The sequence below is a fragment of the Bombus bifarius genome, unplaced genomic scaffold (assembly GCF_011952205.1).
Source record: "Bombus bifarius isolate JDL3187 unplaced genomic scaffold, Bbif_JDL3187 scf7180000007996, whole genome shotgun sequence".
Lineage (NCBI taxonomy): Eukaryota > Metazoa > Arthropoda > Insecta > Hymenoptera > Apidae > Bombus > Bombus bifarius.
The window spans coordinates 315,930-333,236 of NW_022884376.1; the positions used below are offsets into that span (position 1 = coordinate 315,930).

At 34.4% G+C, this 17,307-nt stretch overlaps 3 protein-coding genes across 7 annotated transcripts in view; 1 reads left to right on the forward strand and 2 right to left on the reverse strand.

Moving 5' to 3' along the window:
- Positions 1 to 2,507: 2,507 nt before the first annotated feature.
- LOC117206065 (argininosuccinate synthase) lies at positions 2,508 to 6,061 on the reverse strand. Its single transcript, XM_033445063.1, is given in 8 exon segments — positions 2,508 to 3,376; positions 3,379 to 3,451; positions 3,526 to 3,798; positions 3,968 to 4,044; positions 4,115 to 4,256; positions 4,259 to 4,339; positions 4,495 to 4,583; positions 6,010 to 6,061. Coding segments are annotated over 8 exon segments (897 nt in total). The 3' UTR covers positions 2,508 to 3,266.
- Positions 5,560 to 11,249, reverse strand: LOC117206114 (protein ROP). 2 transcript variants are annotated; one of them, XM_033445133.1, is made up of 11 exons: positions 11,130 to 11,157; positions 9,546 to 9,842; positions 8,735 to 8,838; positions 8,185 to 8,333; positions 7,824 to 8,039; positions 7,661 to 7,759; positions 7,378 to 7,585; positions 7,041 to 7,289; positions 6,737 to 6,927; positions 6,509 to 6,663; positions 5,560 to 6,440 (listed from the first exon to the last, which is right to left on the reverse strand). In XM_033445133.1, exons 1-11 carry the CDS (start codon positions 11,155 to 11,157, stop codon positions 6,379 to 6,381), a joined length of 1,758 nt encoding a protein of 585 aa, XP_033301024.1. In that variant the 3' UTR covers positions 5,560 to 6,378. The 2 variants fall into 2 exon arrangements, with proteins under 2 accessions (XP_033301024.1, XP_033301025.1); XM_033445134.1 differs by lacking the exon at positions 8,735 to 8,838 and adding an exon at positions 9,152 to 9,255 and having other exon boundaries at positions 6,379 to 6,440; positions 11,130 to 11,249.
- Positions 11,250 to 12,143: 894 nt separating this feature from the next.
- The window catches only part of LOC117205875 (probable Ras GTPase-activating protein), a 253,178-nt gene continuing 248,014 nt past the window's right edge, over positions 12,144 to 17,307 (forward strand). For 2 of the 4 annotated variants that reach the window (XM_033444674.1, XM_033444675.1), the window contains exon 1: positions 12,144 to 12,537. In XM_033444674.1, the coding sequence (XP_033300565.1) occupies positions 12,489 to 12,537 (49 nt within the window). In that variant the 5' untranslated portion in view covers positions 12,144 to 12,488. The remainder of the gene's footprint in view (positions 12,538 to 17,307) is intronic. The other 2 variants (XM_033444681.1, XM_033444678.1) reach the window with 1 other exon arrangement.

A 17,307-nucleotide genomic window follows, 5' to 3' on the forward strand; every position in this document is an offset into this window, starting at 1 on the left:
TGAAATATCGCGCGAGGAAACAGGATCGCAGGTAAACGGTTCGAAAGATGATTGACGCAATAAAACGGAGAGGAAAAATTTCTGATCATATTCGCACCGATATTTGTAATCCTGTTTTCGTTGCTAAGTACATCGGAGATGGACGAGAAACATGTTTATTGCGATATAATAAGTATCCATCTATGGAATGGCTCTTTATTCTCATGTGTTGTGTGCGCTTTCATATCAATACGATCACACGTTCGTTGATCGTCAGTACTAATTCTAGCAATACTAAGTAGACTATCTTACATCTTTTTTTTATTTTACATGCCGGAATTGTTTCCGGATGTTTGTCAATCAAAATTCAAGATTTGCGATGAAATCTTGGCTCTCGACCTCTAGCAATCTATTTACAGCGATACTGACGTTCGCGTCTTAGCATGTATAATGATTTAGTCATCCATATGTTAATTGTTGTTGTATGCACTTAACGCGATAGGGCAATTTCTCGCGAGGATTTCTCGTCAGTAATTGCGAAATAAGCGAAAGCGAGAAATGATCGATCGTGTTTTCTGTTCTTGTAAATTAGAGTGTTCTTCGGTATAAAATGATGTTTCCAGGAGATAATGGAATTGTCCTAGATATAAATCGAATGAAGTTTAAACGTAAGCGTAATAAATATGCCGTTTTCGTTCATTAACGTTTATCATTATCGGTATTCGAGCAAGATTTTTCGGGAATGTGTGTATTGGCGTGTATTGGCAAATATAATTGTAAATTCAATATATTTGATATCCGAGTATGATCGTGGTACGCTATAATGCGATGTAATATACGACATAAGATGTTAGCAGATATGAAAAAAGAAAACATCGAGATGTCATGTCGTGTTAAACATAATCGATTTTTTCTGCCCAGAAATATCATATAACCAGAAACATGATTTTTCATGGAAGAGAAAGTCGTTTGCAATAGTTTAAATATTTTCGTGTACAGTTAGTATATGTTTATCTTCCAGTCAACGCTTTTAACGATATTTTGTATATGTTATTTTTCTATTTGTTTAATCTTTCGTGTCCTGGGTGTAGTTGATAACGCAAAACCGTATCGCTCAGAAATGATGAATTCTTCGCTAAACGATGAAGCAATGAAAGCTATGATTTTAATTGTTTTTGCTCGATTATTGTCTATATTGTACCATTAGACTGACCAATTGCAAGTGTCTTCGAATGTTTGGAAGAATTCCTCTGATTATGAAATTGCGTCGCGTTAAAGTAACGAGCTCAATAGTGACACGAATTCTAAAACAAAAAAAAAAAAAAAGATATTAAGAAGAAAGAATTAAAAAGAATAAAGAATTAAGAGCGTGAGTTTGGCAAAGAGAAAGCGAGAAAGAGAGACAGCGTAAGAGAAAAGATGGGCATAGGAATGAAAGTGAGAATGGAAGAGAGCAAGGAGGAATGTGTGCGCTAGGCATTATGATTGTATAATACATAGTTTATAACTGTACATATGAGGAGAAATCATTGGCAGCAATTTAAATAGAATCTATGTATAAAAAGTAATAAGTACTAATATACACACCTCTATATATGTGATAAGGTTTGTAATATTTAAGGGAGGCCGATAGATTGTATTAACCTACTAGAGATCTCAGTATAAGTTACTAGGTAAAGACGTAATAATTCGTAAGTAACACCAAAATCACTCCGCTGTATCAAAAATATCAAAAAATAATTTTTTATATAAGTTCCCACGGGCGCACATCATCTCCAATAGCACACAAGTTTTAGTAGACTTATTACTGATAGCGAGATATTAAGCTGGTTGTACATAAATAATAATGATGAAATGAAGAATAAATGGCTAAAATAAAGAAATGCTTGATGTTGTTAAGTAAGAGGGATCAATTACTAGGTCAAGTTTGTTTACATACTTGCTTCTACTCAACCATTTTTATTCAAAAAGAACCTTATAACTTTCTCCTATATCTGTGTCATTCACGTTAATTTCAAAAGGCAAATAAAAGTAAAATAGCAACTTTATATTGATCTGTCGCATATAATACGCATTTGTGTATAAACCGTTTGCTTAATACGTTATATATATATATATATATATATATATATATATATATAAAGTTAAGATACCGTTAAACCGTATATTGCTTGTCGATGCTTATATTGTCGATGCTTTGTACAGGAAGAATTCTTGACTAAGTTTTGAATCTTTTATTTTGTAGATAACAAACTTGGTAATATAACATCAAGTAATGAATTAAATTGTTGTTTCGTTTAAATCTCTATTTGCTTAACAATATCAAATTAAATAATATTGTCTGTTCTCTTATTAATCCCTAAACATAAGAAGAGAGACTTTTATTACATATTCGAATTAACGTTACGAGGCAAGTGTGTGAATACAAAGTTACTGCAGATTATTAATCATAAGCATATACAGAATTACCTTTCTTATATATATATATATATATATATATATAATAGATATACATATATAAATACAGAGCGTAAAACAAGCAGAGAGGGTGAGCGAGCGAAACGGACAGAATGAAAGAGTGTTATATAGTCGTCGATAGAAGAGATACTAACTGAAATATTGTCTCGTGTTTGACGTTTTCTCTTATGTTGCGAATCTGTTAGAACGAATAAGAAATATTGTATATACTAATTAATACAGATAAAACAATGCATATTACACGTTATTATAATCTTTACAAATATACTAATTACCTACGGTTTAATTATTAATAACTAATTGAAAGTAATTGTTGCGATAGTTTTTCATTATTACCTCATCCTCTTAAAATAACTCATGTATAAACATTACAACGGTATACTTAATTAAACCAGAATAAAAAATGTCTTAAGATTGAAACTTGATGATTGAAAAGTTCATTTCAATACCTCCTAAATGATTTCTCAATAATTGCGCAAAAATTTGTTACACTTAAGCGCTATATTCTTTTTACGAAATATTACACATTTTAATGTATTTTATATATCATACTTCAAGTCTGAATAATTCTTTTTTGGAGCTACTAAATTTTTTTAATACGTAAGCTTGCGTACGAATGAAATCACGCCTTCAAGTTCGTAATCTCCTCTTCCATTCGTTCGGACTAGACTCTCGCTGTATGAATACTCTTTGCTACGTCGGCTATGCGTACATACTGTAAGATCGAAGAGTAATAAGAGTAATAGGAGTTTGCTTAAAATTTATTTTGCCAATACCAAAGAGCAAATTAGAGCACTCGTTGAGCAGTACTAACCATTTACGAAACCATTATTTTGTATAATCGCCTACAGCGTTGTTTCACATTTATAAACGTAATCAGTCATTTTGTTAGTCAAATAAGATTTCATCTGATATAACATAATACAAACATTTCCAATTCTTCGTGTGCTTCATATTGACTCTTAGCTTATCGTGATTTCGAAGTTTGCCTGGACTAAAGCATTAGTGATAATGGTATGTATATGTAATGATTCTCAAATATTTACAGATAAATCACATTTTACTTACTTACAAGTTAATAAAACGTTTCTCAACAATATCAATACGTCCTATACCACGTATATCATCGATTTAATTTAAATATTGTATTATTTTGAGCTGGACAAGAAATATCTCGTTATTCTTTAATTTTCTCACATACGATGGATGATACTCCTGGTCAGAATTAACTTCAATTTCTTCTGGTTCCGTCTAAGAATTTAATGGATCATCGTTCATTTTATATATTTGTTTTGGGGCTAATGTATCAGAATTTTCTAAAATACCCGATTCATAACCAAAAATATACATATATGTATTTAGATTTTAATTTTTTTTCTACACGCTTTAATAAATCAAAATGAAACTACAACGATACAATAATGTCAACTATTTGGAATATGCTTTGGAATAGATTTGCTCCAAAGCTTCATGATTCTTTTATATTTGCTTTAATATTTTTTTTATTTACTGAAATAGGTATTTCGTTTTGTTGTGCATACTTTAACAAATTTGATCTTTCTGGTAATTTTGCATAAAAGTCTGTAACTAATAAAATGAAAAGATCGTACATAAGACATATAAAGATATATATGAGAGTAACATAAAGTTTAGATACAGTACCTGGATGTCGGGATAGAGATTGTAGTAGCTTTTCCTGTCGCATCATGAACGATTATAAATGCATTTTCAGATTTTGCAATTCTTGTCAGAGCTGTGCTAATGCATGGCCGAGCGATTGTTGTGCCTAAAAGGTGTTTATACCTTCGTAAAGTAGTCCACATGCAATAGCCGGCCACACAAACGAAGACAGGAAAACGTCTCTGAAATCTTCTATTATGACCTTTCAAATAATAAAATTATCTACGATTAAATAGAAAAGTTGGCAAAACAGAAGAGATGGACTTTATATCACTGTAAAGATTAGTTACAACGAGTAGCATTATATCTCATAATTTAGAAGATATATTTGTAAATTAATTAAAATTTTGTTAATACCTTCAAGGCAGCAATTTATTGTAATGCCTTCTTTCTAGCGGTATTGAAATCTTTCTCTTGTCCAATACATACTTGCCTACATTCAAATCCTTATTATAGTATTTACTTCCCAAAGAATCGTTATTTTCAGTATATTTACAATATAAGCGATAACTTGATATCCTTTCTCTTTCAACCACATCGCTATATGCTAGACCGATTCTCTTTGTTGATTTAGGTATTTTTCAAACTTATCAAGATCTCAGGATTCTCAGGATCGAGATTTAAAGGCAATGTGACAAGGTCGATATTTTAATTAAGATGACAGCTGGATTTCATTATATGGACAACTCTGAGTCTTGACCCATGCCGAACGATAACCCATGAACGATTATCGTAGTAATACATACTATACTAAGAGTTAACTTGTTCGTGAATTTCAACTGACAACTTGTTTGTTAAAGTTTTATCTTTAGTTAACGTGGTACGGTATAAGTATAAAAAAAGAAACAAAATTGGATCGAAATGTAGGCCTTTATAAGCAGAACATTTTGTTTAGACTACAATCTACATACACATAGGTATATGTATATATATTATATATATATATATATATAATTATATAATATATATGTATATATATATTATATAATAATCAGTACCGTAAATTTTGTAGTAATCTCACCGCTAAGTAATCGCAATAATAACGCACATCGATAATCATTATGATGGTTAACAGACTAACTAACTTCCACCAATCGAAAGTGATATACAATTGCTTTGTATATGCAGCAGAAGTTTCAACATGTATATACTTAACGATATAGTAAAACTTTTACTTTACGAATGAAACAGCTAGAAGTCTTTTATAGTTGGACAGTTTTTAAATTGAAATAAATGCACGCTTTAAGATAAACTAATAGCCGCATTTGTACTATGTATAATTTAATACATACACACACACACACACACACACACATATATATATATATATGTATGTATGTATATATATATATATATATATATATGTATATATATGCCATTGAAATGCACTTGTTTAGCTATAAATCGATAATACAACAAAAGTATAATAAATAACTAAATGTATATCTATCGCTTTATTGTACAGCAAGATACTTAAACATTTGTATCTTTAAAGATATTTTAATAGCTTTAACCACTTATAAAATAAATATCAATGCCATCGTATAGTTTCATTAAATTATGTTTTACTGAAATCAATATGACTAAAGCATATATATATATATATATACTCAATTCTCATATGAATTGAAGAAGAAATACTGACTTTGTAAACAAAATTGACTATGTCTTCTTTATCATAATGTAACAATGAATAGCTTTTGAAGCGCGAGATAAAAAAGATACTAATAACGAGAAACTTGAACACGAATATCACGATTCTCCACTACAATACATCAAATTTCTCTGCTAAACGTGTATTATCAACAAAGGGACAATATGACATGGAATAACATACGATATCCGAGCTAGACAATCGCGAGCCTAAATTACCATTAAGCATCTCCGTACGATTAGCATCGATATTTCCAACAGATTTATTCATTCCATATTAATATTTTATTCGTGCAGGCCACGTGCAGGCACTTAACACCGGATATATTTTCCTCCTGCCGCCATCTACATTCTGGCCATATGATATTTATGACATGCCATTCTTCGCATTCTTCAATGTTTCTAATTAGTCGCTAACTAACTACTCGACTTAAACAATTGACTGTATGTTCCTTATCTTATACTTTAATTGTAATTCGAGATCATCCATGAATATTTCGTGGCTTTTATTATTGACGGAGCCGAAGCTAATGGCATATTAGGAATGCGGGAACGTGTCTTTATTTTGTTTACAACATAAAAGTTTCTTTATACGTGAAGTTTACTCAGGTCATCTAAGAAGGATTTTGGTGTGATTATATGCGATGATCCTGAAGTAAAATGATAATTCAGTGTTGAAACAAGTTCAATTAGGCGAAAATTTTTAATATATACTTACCAATAATCACTTCCCAATTTTTTAAAGCATTTGTAACTTCGTAACCGCATCGTATTTCAGAAAAACAAACACCACCGACAACGAAAACGATTAATCGTGGTACGTTCTTAATGGTTTGCGAACCTTTGTCTTTGTGCCAATGCCCATATCTTGCGCTAAAAGTAAATTACAATGATGTTACAAAAATATTAGCACCTAATATTATTTCCATACAGGTTGTTACTATACCTAGTTGGAGCATGATATCCCGAGCTTGCTGCTCGTCCAGCCAAAAAAGGGAAATGTTTAGAATCGAGTTTATCTTCGATAGCATCTTCCATAATATCCTTCATAACTGGAGTCCAACGACTCATTTGATAAGTATGTTCTGTAATTCTTTCTTTACGTTGTACGGTATACAATTTTCTGCGGTTTCCACCCTATAAGTATAATATGATAAATTGGTATTAATTTAACAACAAGCACGTAAAAGTATATATATTTGGAGAATGAATATATAATTTGTTAATAATTGACAAAATAAAATACTTACATCTACAACTATATTGATACCAAGATTTGCCATGTTTACTATAGTTTGTTTATCGTCAGCAGATATTTGGGCATGATGAACTAGGCGGTTCAGATTCTCTTCAGAAATACCATTTTTACTAATAACATATAGTGCAATAATTCGTAATTTGTCTAAATGATGTACTGTTTGGTCAAGTAAAATCGGGGTAATATTTTTCATTTGATCTTTAATACGTTCTCCCTCGGCATCTGTACCCATTGCTAAATCCTAATAAAGCATGATATATATCGTACTTGTTGAATAAGTTAACATGAAAATTAAAAAAAAAAAAAAGCGGATTATATGTGATATATACTTGTTCTACTTTGCACAGTTTATCTACATTCCCTTGATAACGTTTCATACAATCTTCTGCTAATTGCAAGTGTGTTGCATATTTGCTCAATTCCTTTTGGTACTGTGGCATTCTTTTGATCATTTGTGAAAGGTCTCTCATGCTCTGTTTGTCTCCTTGTGGCATTCTTTTTGATTCTGTGAATTTCTTTAAATTTTTAGTAACATTCCTAGAAACAAATTGCATGTTTTGTAAATGATATTGCACCGTTTCCTTTAATAAATTTGTTCGTTATTTTACTTACTGTGAAACTACAGCAATATGTTGATGTCTAAGCTCTACCCATAAATCGTCATTTTCATCCAATAATACTTCCTTTTGTACCCCCGCTGAAGCTTCGAATCTTATAAAAAATTTCATATATTGAAACATCAATCGAAATTAATGATAATAAATATTACATTTACCTGTAGACATCATTATCAATATCTAACAAATCGTACGCCATAGCTTGCAGCGTTAATTCATGTAACAGTGGAGAGACACAGTCAAATCCTCTATCTAGGATAAGCAATTGGGAGCGTGCTTTCTCAGGTCCTTCGCCCATCGTCGGTTCATCCGCTTTGTAAGCATCCAATTTCTGTTGAACCATATGTGCCAGTTCAACATTTCGATCGAAATCGCTGTAGGAATAACGAATATTTAAAATAATGCAGAACCAACGAAGAACTAATCTAACACTTGATCGAATTCTAAACTCAAGCTGAACTAAAAATATTTGAATCATTACGGCAATGCAAAAGAAGAGGAATATATATTATATCGTACCTTCGATATCTAACTGATGGATATTCTCCGAGAGTAGCACAAAGCGTCGCGATCTGTTCAGCTATTCTTTCCATATTGGCTGTTCTCAAGTTGGAGAAGGAAGCGTTATAAAAACAAGCGAACGTTTCACGCGAGTCCAAAGAGAAAACCTATTTAATTATGTACTCGTTTTAATATTATCTGTGCATTGGTTGTTACATATTAAGTTATTATTTTATTTCAATTTTCGAAGGCAGTGTAATACATATACACAGACATATATATATATATATATTGAGGAAGAAAAATAGTTAATAAAATAACAATAAATAACAGGACTGGTAATTGCATGCATTGAAAAGAAAAAGAAAAGTTTGATCGCGAAAGGAAAGACAGGAACATACACGTAAGGTAATTATAGAAGTCTTTCGCCTACATTCTACCCCGTAAAATAAAGAACTGAAGCATATATAGGAGTTCTGTTTATCGAAACTGAGAAAATTAGAAATAGTAACTATCACGATTACAACTATTACTAGTCAGCTACGAGTTTTTTTCTTTTGTTCGTCACCTGCGACTCGTAAGGCAGGAAAGCGATGTTGATCTCTTTCAGGGTTTTGATCTTTTTAGCGGCGAGAGACTTGCAGAGTTCATTGAACAGCTCCTCCGGACACACTGCTCGCGTGCAAGCATGAATGCATTCCGTCGTTAGTACGTGCTTTATATGTATGTGAGTACTGTACAAAATAGGCGAGTAAGGGATAAAAGTCAAATAATTGTGTTAACATTGTCATAATCACTGATCGAAAAATCGGAAGGTAGGCTGTGAGTCAAAATATCATATGGCTGTGAATAGGGTGGCGTCTGTAAAGGGCGTTGATATGATACGTGTTTGTTTGTGTATATGTTGGTAAATGTGTGCCCATCACCACGGAAAACGTAAAGTTATCAAACATTCGGTTTCTCTGTTACAGTTTCCTTGCTTTACCTGCTCCTCGTACGGTATGAAAGCGATGTTGATCTCTTTTAGTGTCTTTATGCGTTTAGCTACCAGGGAGAGACACAATTCTTTGAACAACTCGTCGGGACATGCTGTAAAGAGATATACTTAGAATCTTATGTGGATTACCGAAATCGAATGTACCGGACTGTCCATTCTCGTACAATTTCTTTTTCAATTTCCTGTTTATTAAACGTGTATCTTGTGAAAGAAACATAAAATCGAAAATGAACTTTCATGTGTACGCGAGAAATAAAAAGAACGTGTTCAGAAAATATTAAGGTGACCAAGATAGGAATGAAATTATCTTGATTATTTATAGCCGTTTCTCTTATGACAATGTTTGCCATGTAATTAATGTGGGAAGTGCGAAACTGCGTACCTTCCGTGAAATAAACGTGAGCTACTTTGTAAGTAGTTCTAGTGGGATTGCTGAAGTCTTCGATCAACTTTTGGACAGACGAATTGCATGGTGTGATCAAGTAGATCGCCTCCATGGTAGGTAACGGTTCCCGTTTTTTGTTGATATCTTCTACCAAGGTGATGCCTTGAGCACTGATATCGTGCATTTTACAGCACGCTGATACCATCCTCATGGCCAGTTGATCAACTACCAAAATACGCCATTGTACCCCACTTGTTCCAGTCTTCTTTTGTTTAATCACTTCGTTCATAATCTCTGTAAGAAAAAATGATATGATAAGAAAGAATCAGAATAATACATATATATCGCTAAATACAAAAAACATATTTTTAATAGCCTGAAGATCATTTAATCGCGGTTCTATTATGCATTAAAACATCGCTCATCATACTTTGATATATCTAATGAAAAATGCAATGAAAATATTCTAATGACACAAATTAACAATAAAAATGGTAACACGTGTGTAAAACATATTTGTCAAAATAGTAATAATCTGAGTGTAGGTAATTATTTGACAATTATTGGCGCTCTCAACGTGTATTGATCGTTCTCACGGACGATGACGTCACGCTATACAGGATTGTATCTAAAGAACAAGGAGCCCCATTTCGAATAATACGTAGTAAGTAAAAAATGGATAGAAAGGAAAGGGTATACATTGATGATTATTTCAGAAGAAAAGTCCTTCGTTAATTGGACATTACGAGCGTTTGGATTTCATCGCATCATCGAAATTGGTTTACTAATTAGATTATTCAATATAGACTTGTATCGATAATAGACTCAACAATTCCGCGATGCATAGTAATTGTTGGTACTGTTTAATGAGAGATATTGCGACGTTTAATTATAGAAAATAAATATTATCTTAGTAATAGCAGTGAAACGATCGAAAGGCACGTTACGTTGGAGCTCTTTTAGAAAACAATTAAATAGTATCAAATGTACGAAACGTTTATGAAACGTTTTAAAATAGTTCAGTTTACTGAATTTAAAAATGATTTTAATAAGCTGCATAGATATATAATTACCATATTTGTAAGTTGTTATGTATTTAGGTAGAAATAATAAGAGTCCAAGCATAAATGTTTACGAATAATATATATATATCTTAAAGGGAAACACGTTTTGGCAAAAATAAAAATGATTGACTATAGATTTTATGACATTAAAGTATAATATTTATTGAGATAGAATATGAATAAAGTAAACTTTTAGAATCAATAGATTAAGAGATTGGTAAGTATGCGTGTTAATAACCTACGTTACTTTGCGCAATAAAGTTTCTATTTTATATGAAATTTGAGTGCAACGCGATTCTGAAACATAAGTTTGACATTTTTATCTAGCAGCCGCTTCATAAACGATGAAATCATCACAGCATATACGCCCTTTTGGAGGTTACGGATTCTGACAGTGATGGAAATGATATGACCTTTATGTAAAATAAATTTACAAGATTGTTCCAATATTACGATACAAAGAAATTTAAAAATTTTGCTTATATCGCAGGGAGTTACATTATTTTTTGTTACTCACTTTGACCAACTTGTCCCTTGAGCGCCATTTTGCTAGTGACTGACTGTAGATATGCTTACTAGGTGGCGTTGAGAACCGAACGAATAGATAATTCTAGAATTATCTTATAGTCGGTAATTATCTATAGTAACGTTCTTTCGTTCGAATCGATGACACTGAGATTGGACCACTATTGCTAATGTAAGTGTTTAATAAAAATTATCCTTTTTATTTACAGATTTTATCAAATTAGTTGTCTCGTGTAAATCAATTTATTCGTATTTGAGAAGTGGTACAAAGAAGAAGGATTTCGTGTAATTTAACGTGGATTTGGCAATGCATACTTTGACAGTGGGCAAGCTAGAATATCGTGTATCGTGTAGATACTGTATAAAAAATGTTTCAATGATCAATCTAGTAAAAATATATGAAACTACCTATATGTATATAATTGTGTACATAGTAAAGATAACAATTAAAATTGTAGAATAATGCTAAAAGTTCCTTAAATGGTTCGTAATAAAATATCGAACGTTGCATATTATTATGGGAAGCTATTTTTTCAGATTATAATAACATTTATGACAGATTATAATAATATTTATTGATCATAATTATTAAGTAAAATTATGATATATGTAGGGTATCGTAAAGATCGTATTTTTGTAGTCGGCTTTTGTAATTAAGATGCGAGCAGAGTCGGTTCTTTCAATTCGTACTTTCGATATATCGAATCATGGAACATGAATTTATCTCGAAAATCGAATTTCGTTTCTATTATCGAATAATGTCAATTGAAAAGCTACGTATGTTCGATCTATTAATGTTTTTTTGTAGGGAAATAACGAATCGATCGTTTGAGAGAAATTGAGAACGAAGAAACGAAGAAAACAGTCGAAGTAATTATGCGAAAAGAATATACGAAATGCGAGTGCACCACCTGAAAGCGAGAGGGGCTAGCGACGAAGCGACGAAGCGACACGCGAGAGAAGGAGAAAGAAGATCGGCACAACGAGGACGTGAGAGGGTTTGTTGAGTTAGTTCGGATTTGTTCGCCGGTGTGCGTGGATCGCGCGTAGACAGTTAAGGCGCGCACAACGGCAGACAGTGTGTATGCTCGCGGTCGGAGAAACGACATTTCTACGTTTACTTTCCTGGTGATTTCGTATATTGTTTTGTGTGCGCGCGTCCCCGTGTCAGATTCAAAAATACGTCGGTTTCTCTAGCATCGTGTCAACGTACGGGAGAATGTGTGTCGCGGATGTTGTTTAACAGTGATAGCACGTCTTGACTACGGGCTGTTCCATTCGTTTTCTTATGTGACGAGTGTACTTGTGTGGTATATCTTTGGCACTCGGTGTTCGGCTGCAACGATTTACGATGAAACTGGAGTATCCTTGCCGTGTCGAGGGTTGGCTGAACGTCTGTGGTGAGTGTACGATTTCTTTTTATCTTCCGATTTTCTTTCTTAAAAGCAAATCTATCGTATGCACGAGGTTCCGCGACTTTTTGCTAAATAATAGGGAGGAAAGGATAAAATTAAACGAATGACTCTCGAGAGGAACGAGAAGGGAGGTTATGTACGTTTGTGTGTACAAAAGTGTCTGGTACAGTGAACCTTCGAGATGCACGTGCGCTCTGCCGCACGAGAACGCTATTTCGCTCATTTCGCTAGCCGGCACTCAGCCGGGTCCACACGCTTCGTTGCATAACAACAAGTGTAGTGGGAGCCTGTCATCGTTGGTCGTACGGAAATCCCCTGCTCACATCTAACGTCTAACGTCTAACGTCTAACGTCTTACGTCTAACGTCTAACGTCCCAGGAATATCCTATACTTTGTATTTCACGATAGGCTCTCAGCGTTTATCTCTCGGTAAACAAAGTTGACAGACGAAGAACGTTTTCTTCTTCTTTCCAACCGAAGAATGTTTCTTTTGTATTAGCATTCGTTTATCTTACCACCAATCCTTTAAGCACACGAACTTTTCATTTATTTCGAGTAGGGTACATTTATTGTTTGTAAGTTGTTTATCTGACACATGGTAAACTATGCGTTTCACTGGTCCGGTTAAATTCGTGTATCGAAGTTGTTGTTACTGGCAAGTACTGGTACTGTCGGGTTACGTAATGTTCCAACGCCCATTTCTAGGTCACAGGGTGACCAAAGGATAAACGGGGTTGTCCAATAATTATTGTTTTTGTTTGAAATTTAAAAATATAGGGGGATGATATTGCGGTCATCGAGAGCGTAAAGATTAATCGAACAAATGAATATTTATGAAAACGTAAAAGAGAAAGGGATCGAGGATATGAAGACTGTAAGTATTTCGAGTACTCGTGATAAACGAGTGCGTGGAAAATTAATTACTTAAATGTAAATAGTTTTGAAGATTATCCGATTGAATGACCAAATTATTTGAAAATTCGAAATTAAGTAAGCTTAGAATTGGGCTAATTGTGTATGCAAATATACAGATACATACGTTTCGGAATATAGAGGGTTATTGACACGTGCATACAGAATGTCCGGTGGAAAATTGTTAACGCTTGTGTACGTAACTATGTAATTTTAAGCTTTCTTTTCCGCCTCATCGTACGTTATGCATATTACGTTATTTTGAATTTTGCTATCAAACATTTACAGATGATAGAAGTAACCGTAAATTTGCATGTTGCGATTTTCATTTCTTTTAGCCAGTATATAGCGATCAGTTACGCAATTATTTACTCTGCGTATGAACGAAGGAAACTAGATCGATCGAACGAAAGCAAGAACAAGCGAGAAAACATGCTTCGATGGCATTTATCGATAGTCATCTAGCAATAGCACGAACGCTAACGTCGTCAAGCTTCTTTTTTTTCATCAATCTCCATAGGATGAGGCGATGTTTGATTTTTGCGACCTTGGCAGCCTGTTCCGCATAAAAGTTGGTTTTCGGGCCGAGTTACCAGTTACCGGCAACGCGTTTTTCAAACGAGCCGAAATAGTTGACGTTGAAACTTTAAAACACATGCGATGAATATGTATCGAGCTAGGTGCAATAAATCGCTATGGAGGGCGGCGCGTGTCGCATGTTTCGCAAGGAGGCCAGGCTCGAGCGTCTGCTGGACCAGCGTCGATGAATCGTTCAACGACTGCTCGTTACACGGTGCTTGAAACAATTAGAAGCGACGTTTAAACCTATCATTCGTTGACTCTTTTTTTTTCTTTCTTCTCGCTTTCCGATATGTTTCTGTTTGAATGGAAACGAAAACATATCTACTTTGTACTCTCGTTTTCGATCGACCAGCGAATGGACGTTTCTTGTACCGTGAATTTTGTACACATCCGTTGTTCGAATCTACTCATTTTTGAAGCGCGTGTTTATCTCTTTACAACGAACTAAAGTCAGCGAGTACTTGCTTCGTACGGTTCTTCTTTCTTTGATCTACGATACTCGTTTCGTGCAGCACTAATTTTTCCGATTAGAGGTTAATCCGTGTGTAGCGCGGTATTATGATAATACCTATGAGCGTGTAGCCACATCTCCGAATGGAGAGTTTAGATCTCTAAAACGTTATAACAGCACAGTACAGTATAAATAAAATAACGTTTCACGTATTACCAGTGTAACTTTTTACACTTGTAATATAATTGATTTCTCGGTTGTACTCGAAGGATGGAAATTGCACTTTTTATTTATCTTATATACTATCGTGTAACGCGCGAGCGTGCTTCTGTGAAACGGAAAGAATACACCGCGAAGATAACGCACACGCGATCGCGAGTTATATTTGGCTATGTCGTGAGAGCATTAGAGTACGACTTAAACTTAAACTTAAACTTAAGTAACTATGACGATCGACTTCTAGCTATAACGCGCGCAAAATACGATGCTTCCAGTCGCGTTTCCCTTTAGTCCTATTACGATCTCCACACCCGTTACGCTGCTCTCCGCGAGCAACACATAAATAATTGATTTATTATATGATTTATAACGATTCGATGCCCACTACGTCCGATACGTCCGAAGTTCATGTATACAGCATGCCGCGTTTCCGAACGAATCGACAGGCCAGGTTTATCGCGACTATTGCCTTTACTACTTCATTGTGTAATTGCATTGGTGTTCCTAATAAATGATATCGTGACGAGTCCAGCTGTAAGTGGGATCGTAAAGCTTGAACCCGGGTTCACGACGCGGCGCGGTACTCCGATCGCCACCGCTTAGATATACCATCAGCTTTCTTCTCCTCTTTTCAGCTACCAATCGATCGAACCAATTCCCCACGATTTTTTTCTTCACGTTTGACGATCGTGCTTTCTATAGATCCCGTTTATTGCTATTTTATTGGAATTTACAATTAGACGGTTGTAATTCCGTATTTTTCCGTATTTTCGAATACATCTTTTTAATCAGTTTGCCACGAGTCACTCGTATCGACAGACTCGTATTATTTTACCGATGTGCATTTCAAACTAAATCTTAAATTAATTTCAATTTTCCTGGTTGAGCTTACGAGATTTTCATTTGTGTGTAAAATTGGCAAGAGTGAATTGCACGTATACGGATGAGATCGGGCTGACGCGAAAGGCAACGATCTTCATAACGGACCACGAAAATACGTAAACGCGTGATAAACGCGTCGATTGAAAAAGTATAGGCGAAAACTGGATAGTCCTGATCGGTCGTATGACAAAATATGTACTTGTATTTACGCGACCGCGTACCGGTTTCGTAAATGAACGTTTCACTGACATTTGCAACAGTCGCTTTATAACGCGCCGATATATCTACGCGTTACGTTGATATCGCTCGAGTGACGAAAAAATCGGCCCGCGCTGACACAGATACCGTATTACATTATTTAACAGGATAACGAAATTGCTGCGTGAATTATCGCGTTTTGCATTCATCGGCAAGCATAGGTGGGCATTGTTACGCGCGAGCATATTGCAATTGGTTGGTTTACTTTTCACGTTACACGAGCGCTCGATTAATTTTACGTTACGATACTGACGAGTGTTTCAGCGTGTATTGCGGCGCGTCGCATAAAAATTGACACGCTCCTGTAATTTCATACATTTTCTCTACAGATGGTATTTTATTTCGTATTTTGTATTTTGTATCTGTATAGTTGTTGTCTCTTTGTCGTGCAATTAATTAATAAATAATTAGGTTAAATAATTTTTAACCTAATTCTTACGTCAGTCTTGCATGGTTAGAAATCTTGTTCGTTCTTAAAAATTCCCAATTCGAAAACTATATGTTTGATTAAAAAGGAAGGGATTGACGATAGAATGGTTATATCAAGAATATTCGTGTCAAGTCGCGTTATAGTTAACGCGTCGTCGCGTTGAATGCAACTAAATTTCCCAGATTTATCGTAGTATCGATCAATTACCTAGAATTTCGTCGTTGCCTGTTCGTTTTGTGTTTGTTTGGCGTATCGATCGCACTATAGGTTACGTATCGTAGGGGCACAATTGTGATAACACAGATAGAAATTGCAACATCAATGTTAGGCGCAGGTGTACGATAAATCGACCGATTCGAACGACTTTCTCGATCGATCTGTCAAACTCGTTCGATACCGGTTTAATTGACCAAACAAACGCGATCGAATGGAACCGCCTAGATGAGAATTTTACAAACTACGGAGCATAGTTTGAAGTCGACAGTGTCTGTTCATTGGCTCGCTCAATATTCTTATCGTTCAACGATATATAAACTTGCGAAAATGTAAACAATTTAGCAGATACATTCGAAGTTATTCCATTATACAAAAACTCGTTAAATAAGATTTACGAAGTAAATTTTAAGCAGTTTACTACAAATTGCATTATGAATTCCACTTGAAAATTTGTAAAATCTTGTAATGTCGTAATTGCTAATGCAAGTATTTTGAGGTTTGCGTTCGGTAAGGCATTACGAAATTGTAGATATTACATTTCGATCGATTTACGTTACTCGATTCATCGCGTAGATCAACTATCGAGATCAATACGGCTAACGTGGATCGTAACAAACGTCGAAAAACCTAATTTCCGACAGTTTGATATAGAAATCTAAAGATAGTCGCTGCTGTCTTCTGGTTTCGAGCGCCACGTAGCCGTATTTCAATTGCGTTTATGTTAGATACGATTCCGATGTTTCTGGATTCGATAAATCTCCTATCGCAGGCGTTTTATTGGTTTTCTGTTTGAAATAATAGCGC

Coding starts and splice junctions, on each gene's coding strand:
- LOC117206114 (XM_033445133.1), bottom strand. CDS start 11,157: ATGGCGCTCAAGGGACAAGTTGGTCAAA. Junction 7,290..7,377: donor AACTGTGCAAAGTAGAACAA/GTATATATCACA, acceptor ATGCTTTATTAG/GATTTAGCAATGGGTACAGA. Junction 6,441..6,508: donor AAATTGGGAAGTGATTATTG/GTAAGTATATAT, acceptor ATTTTACTTCAG/GATCATCGCATATAATCACA.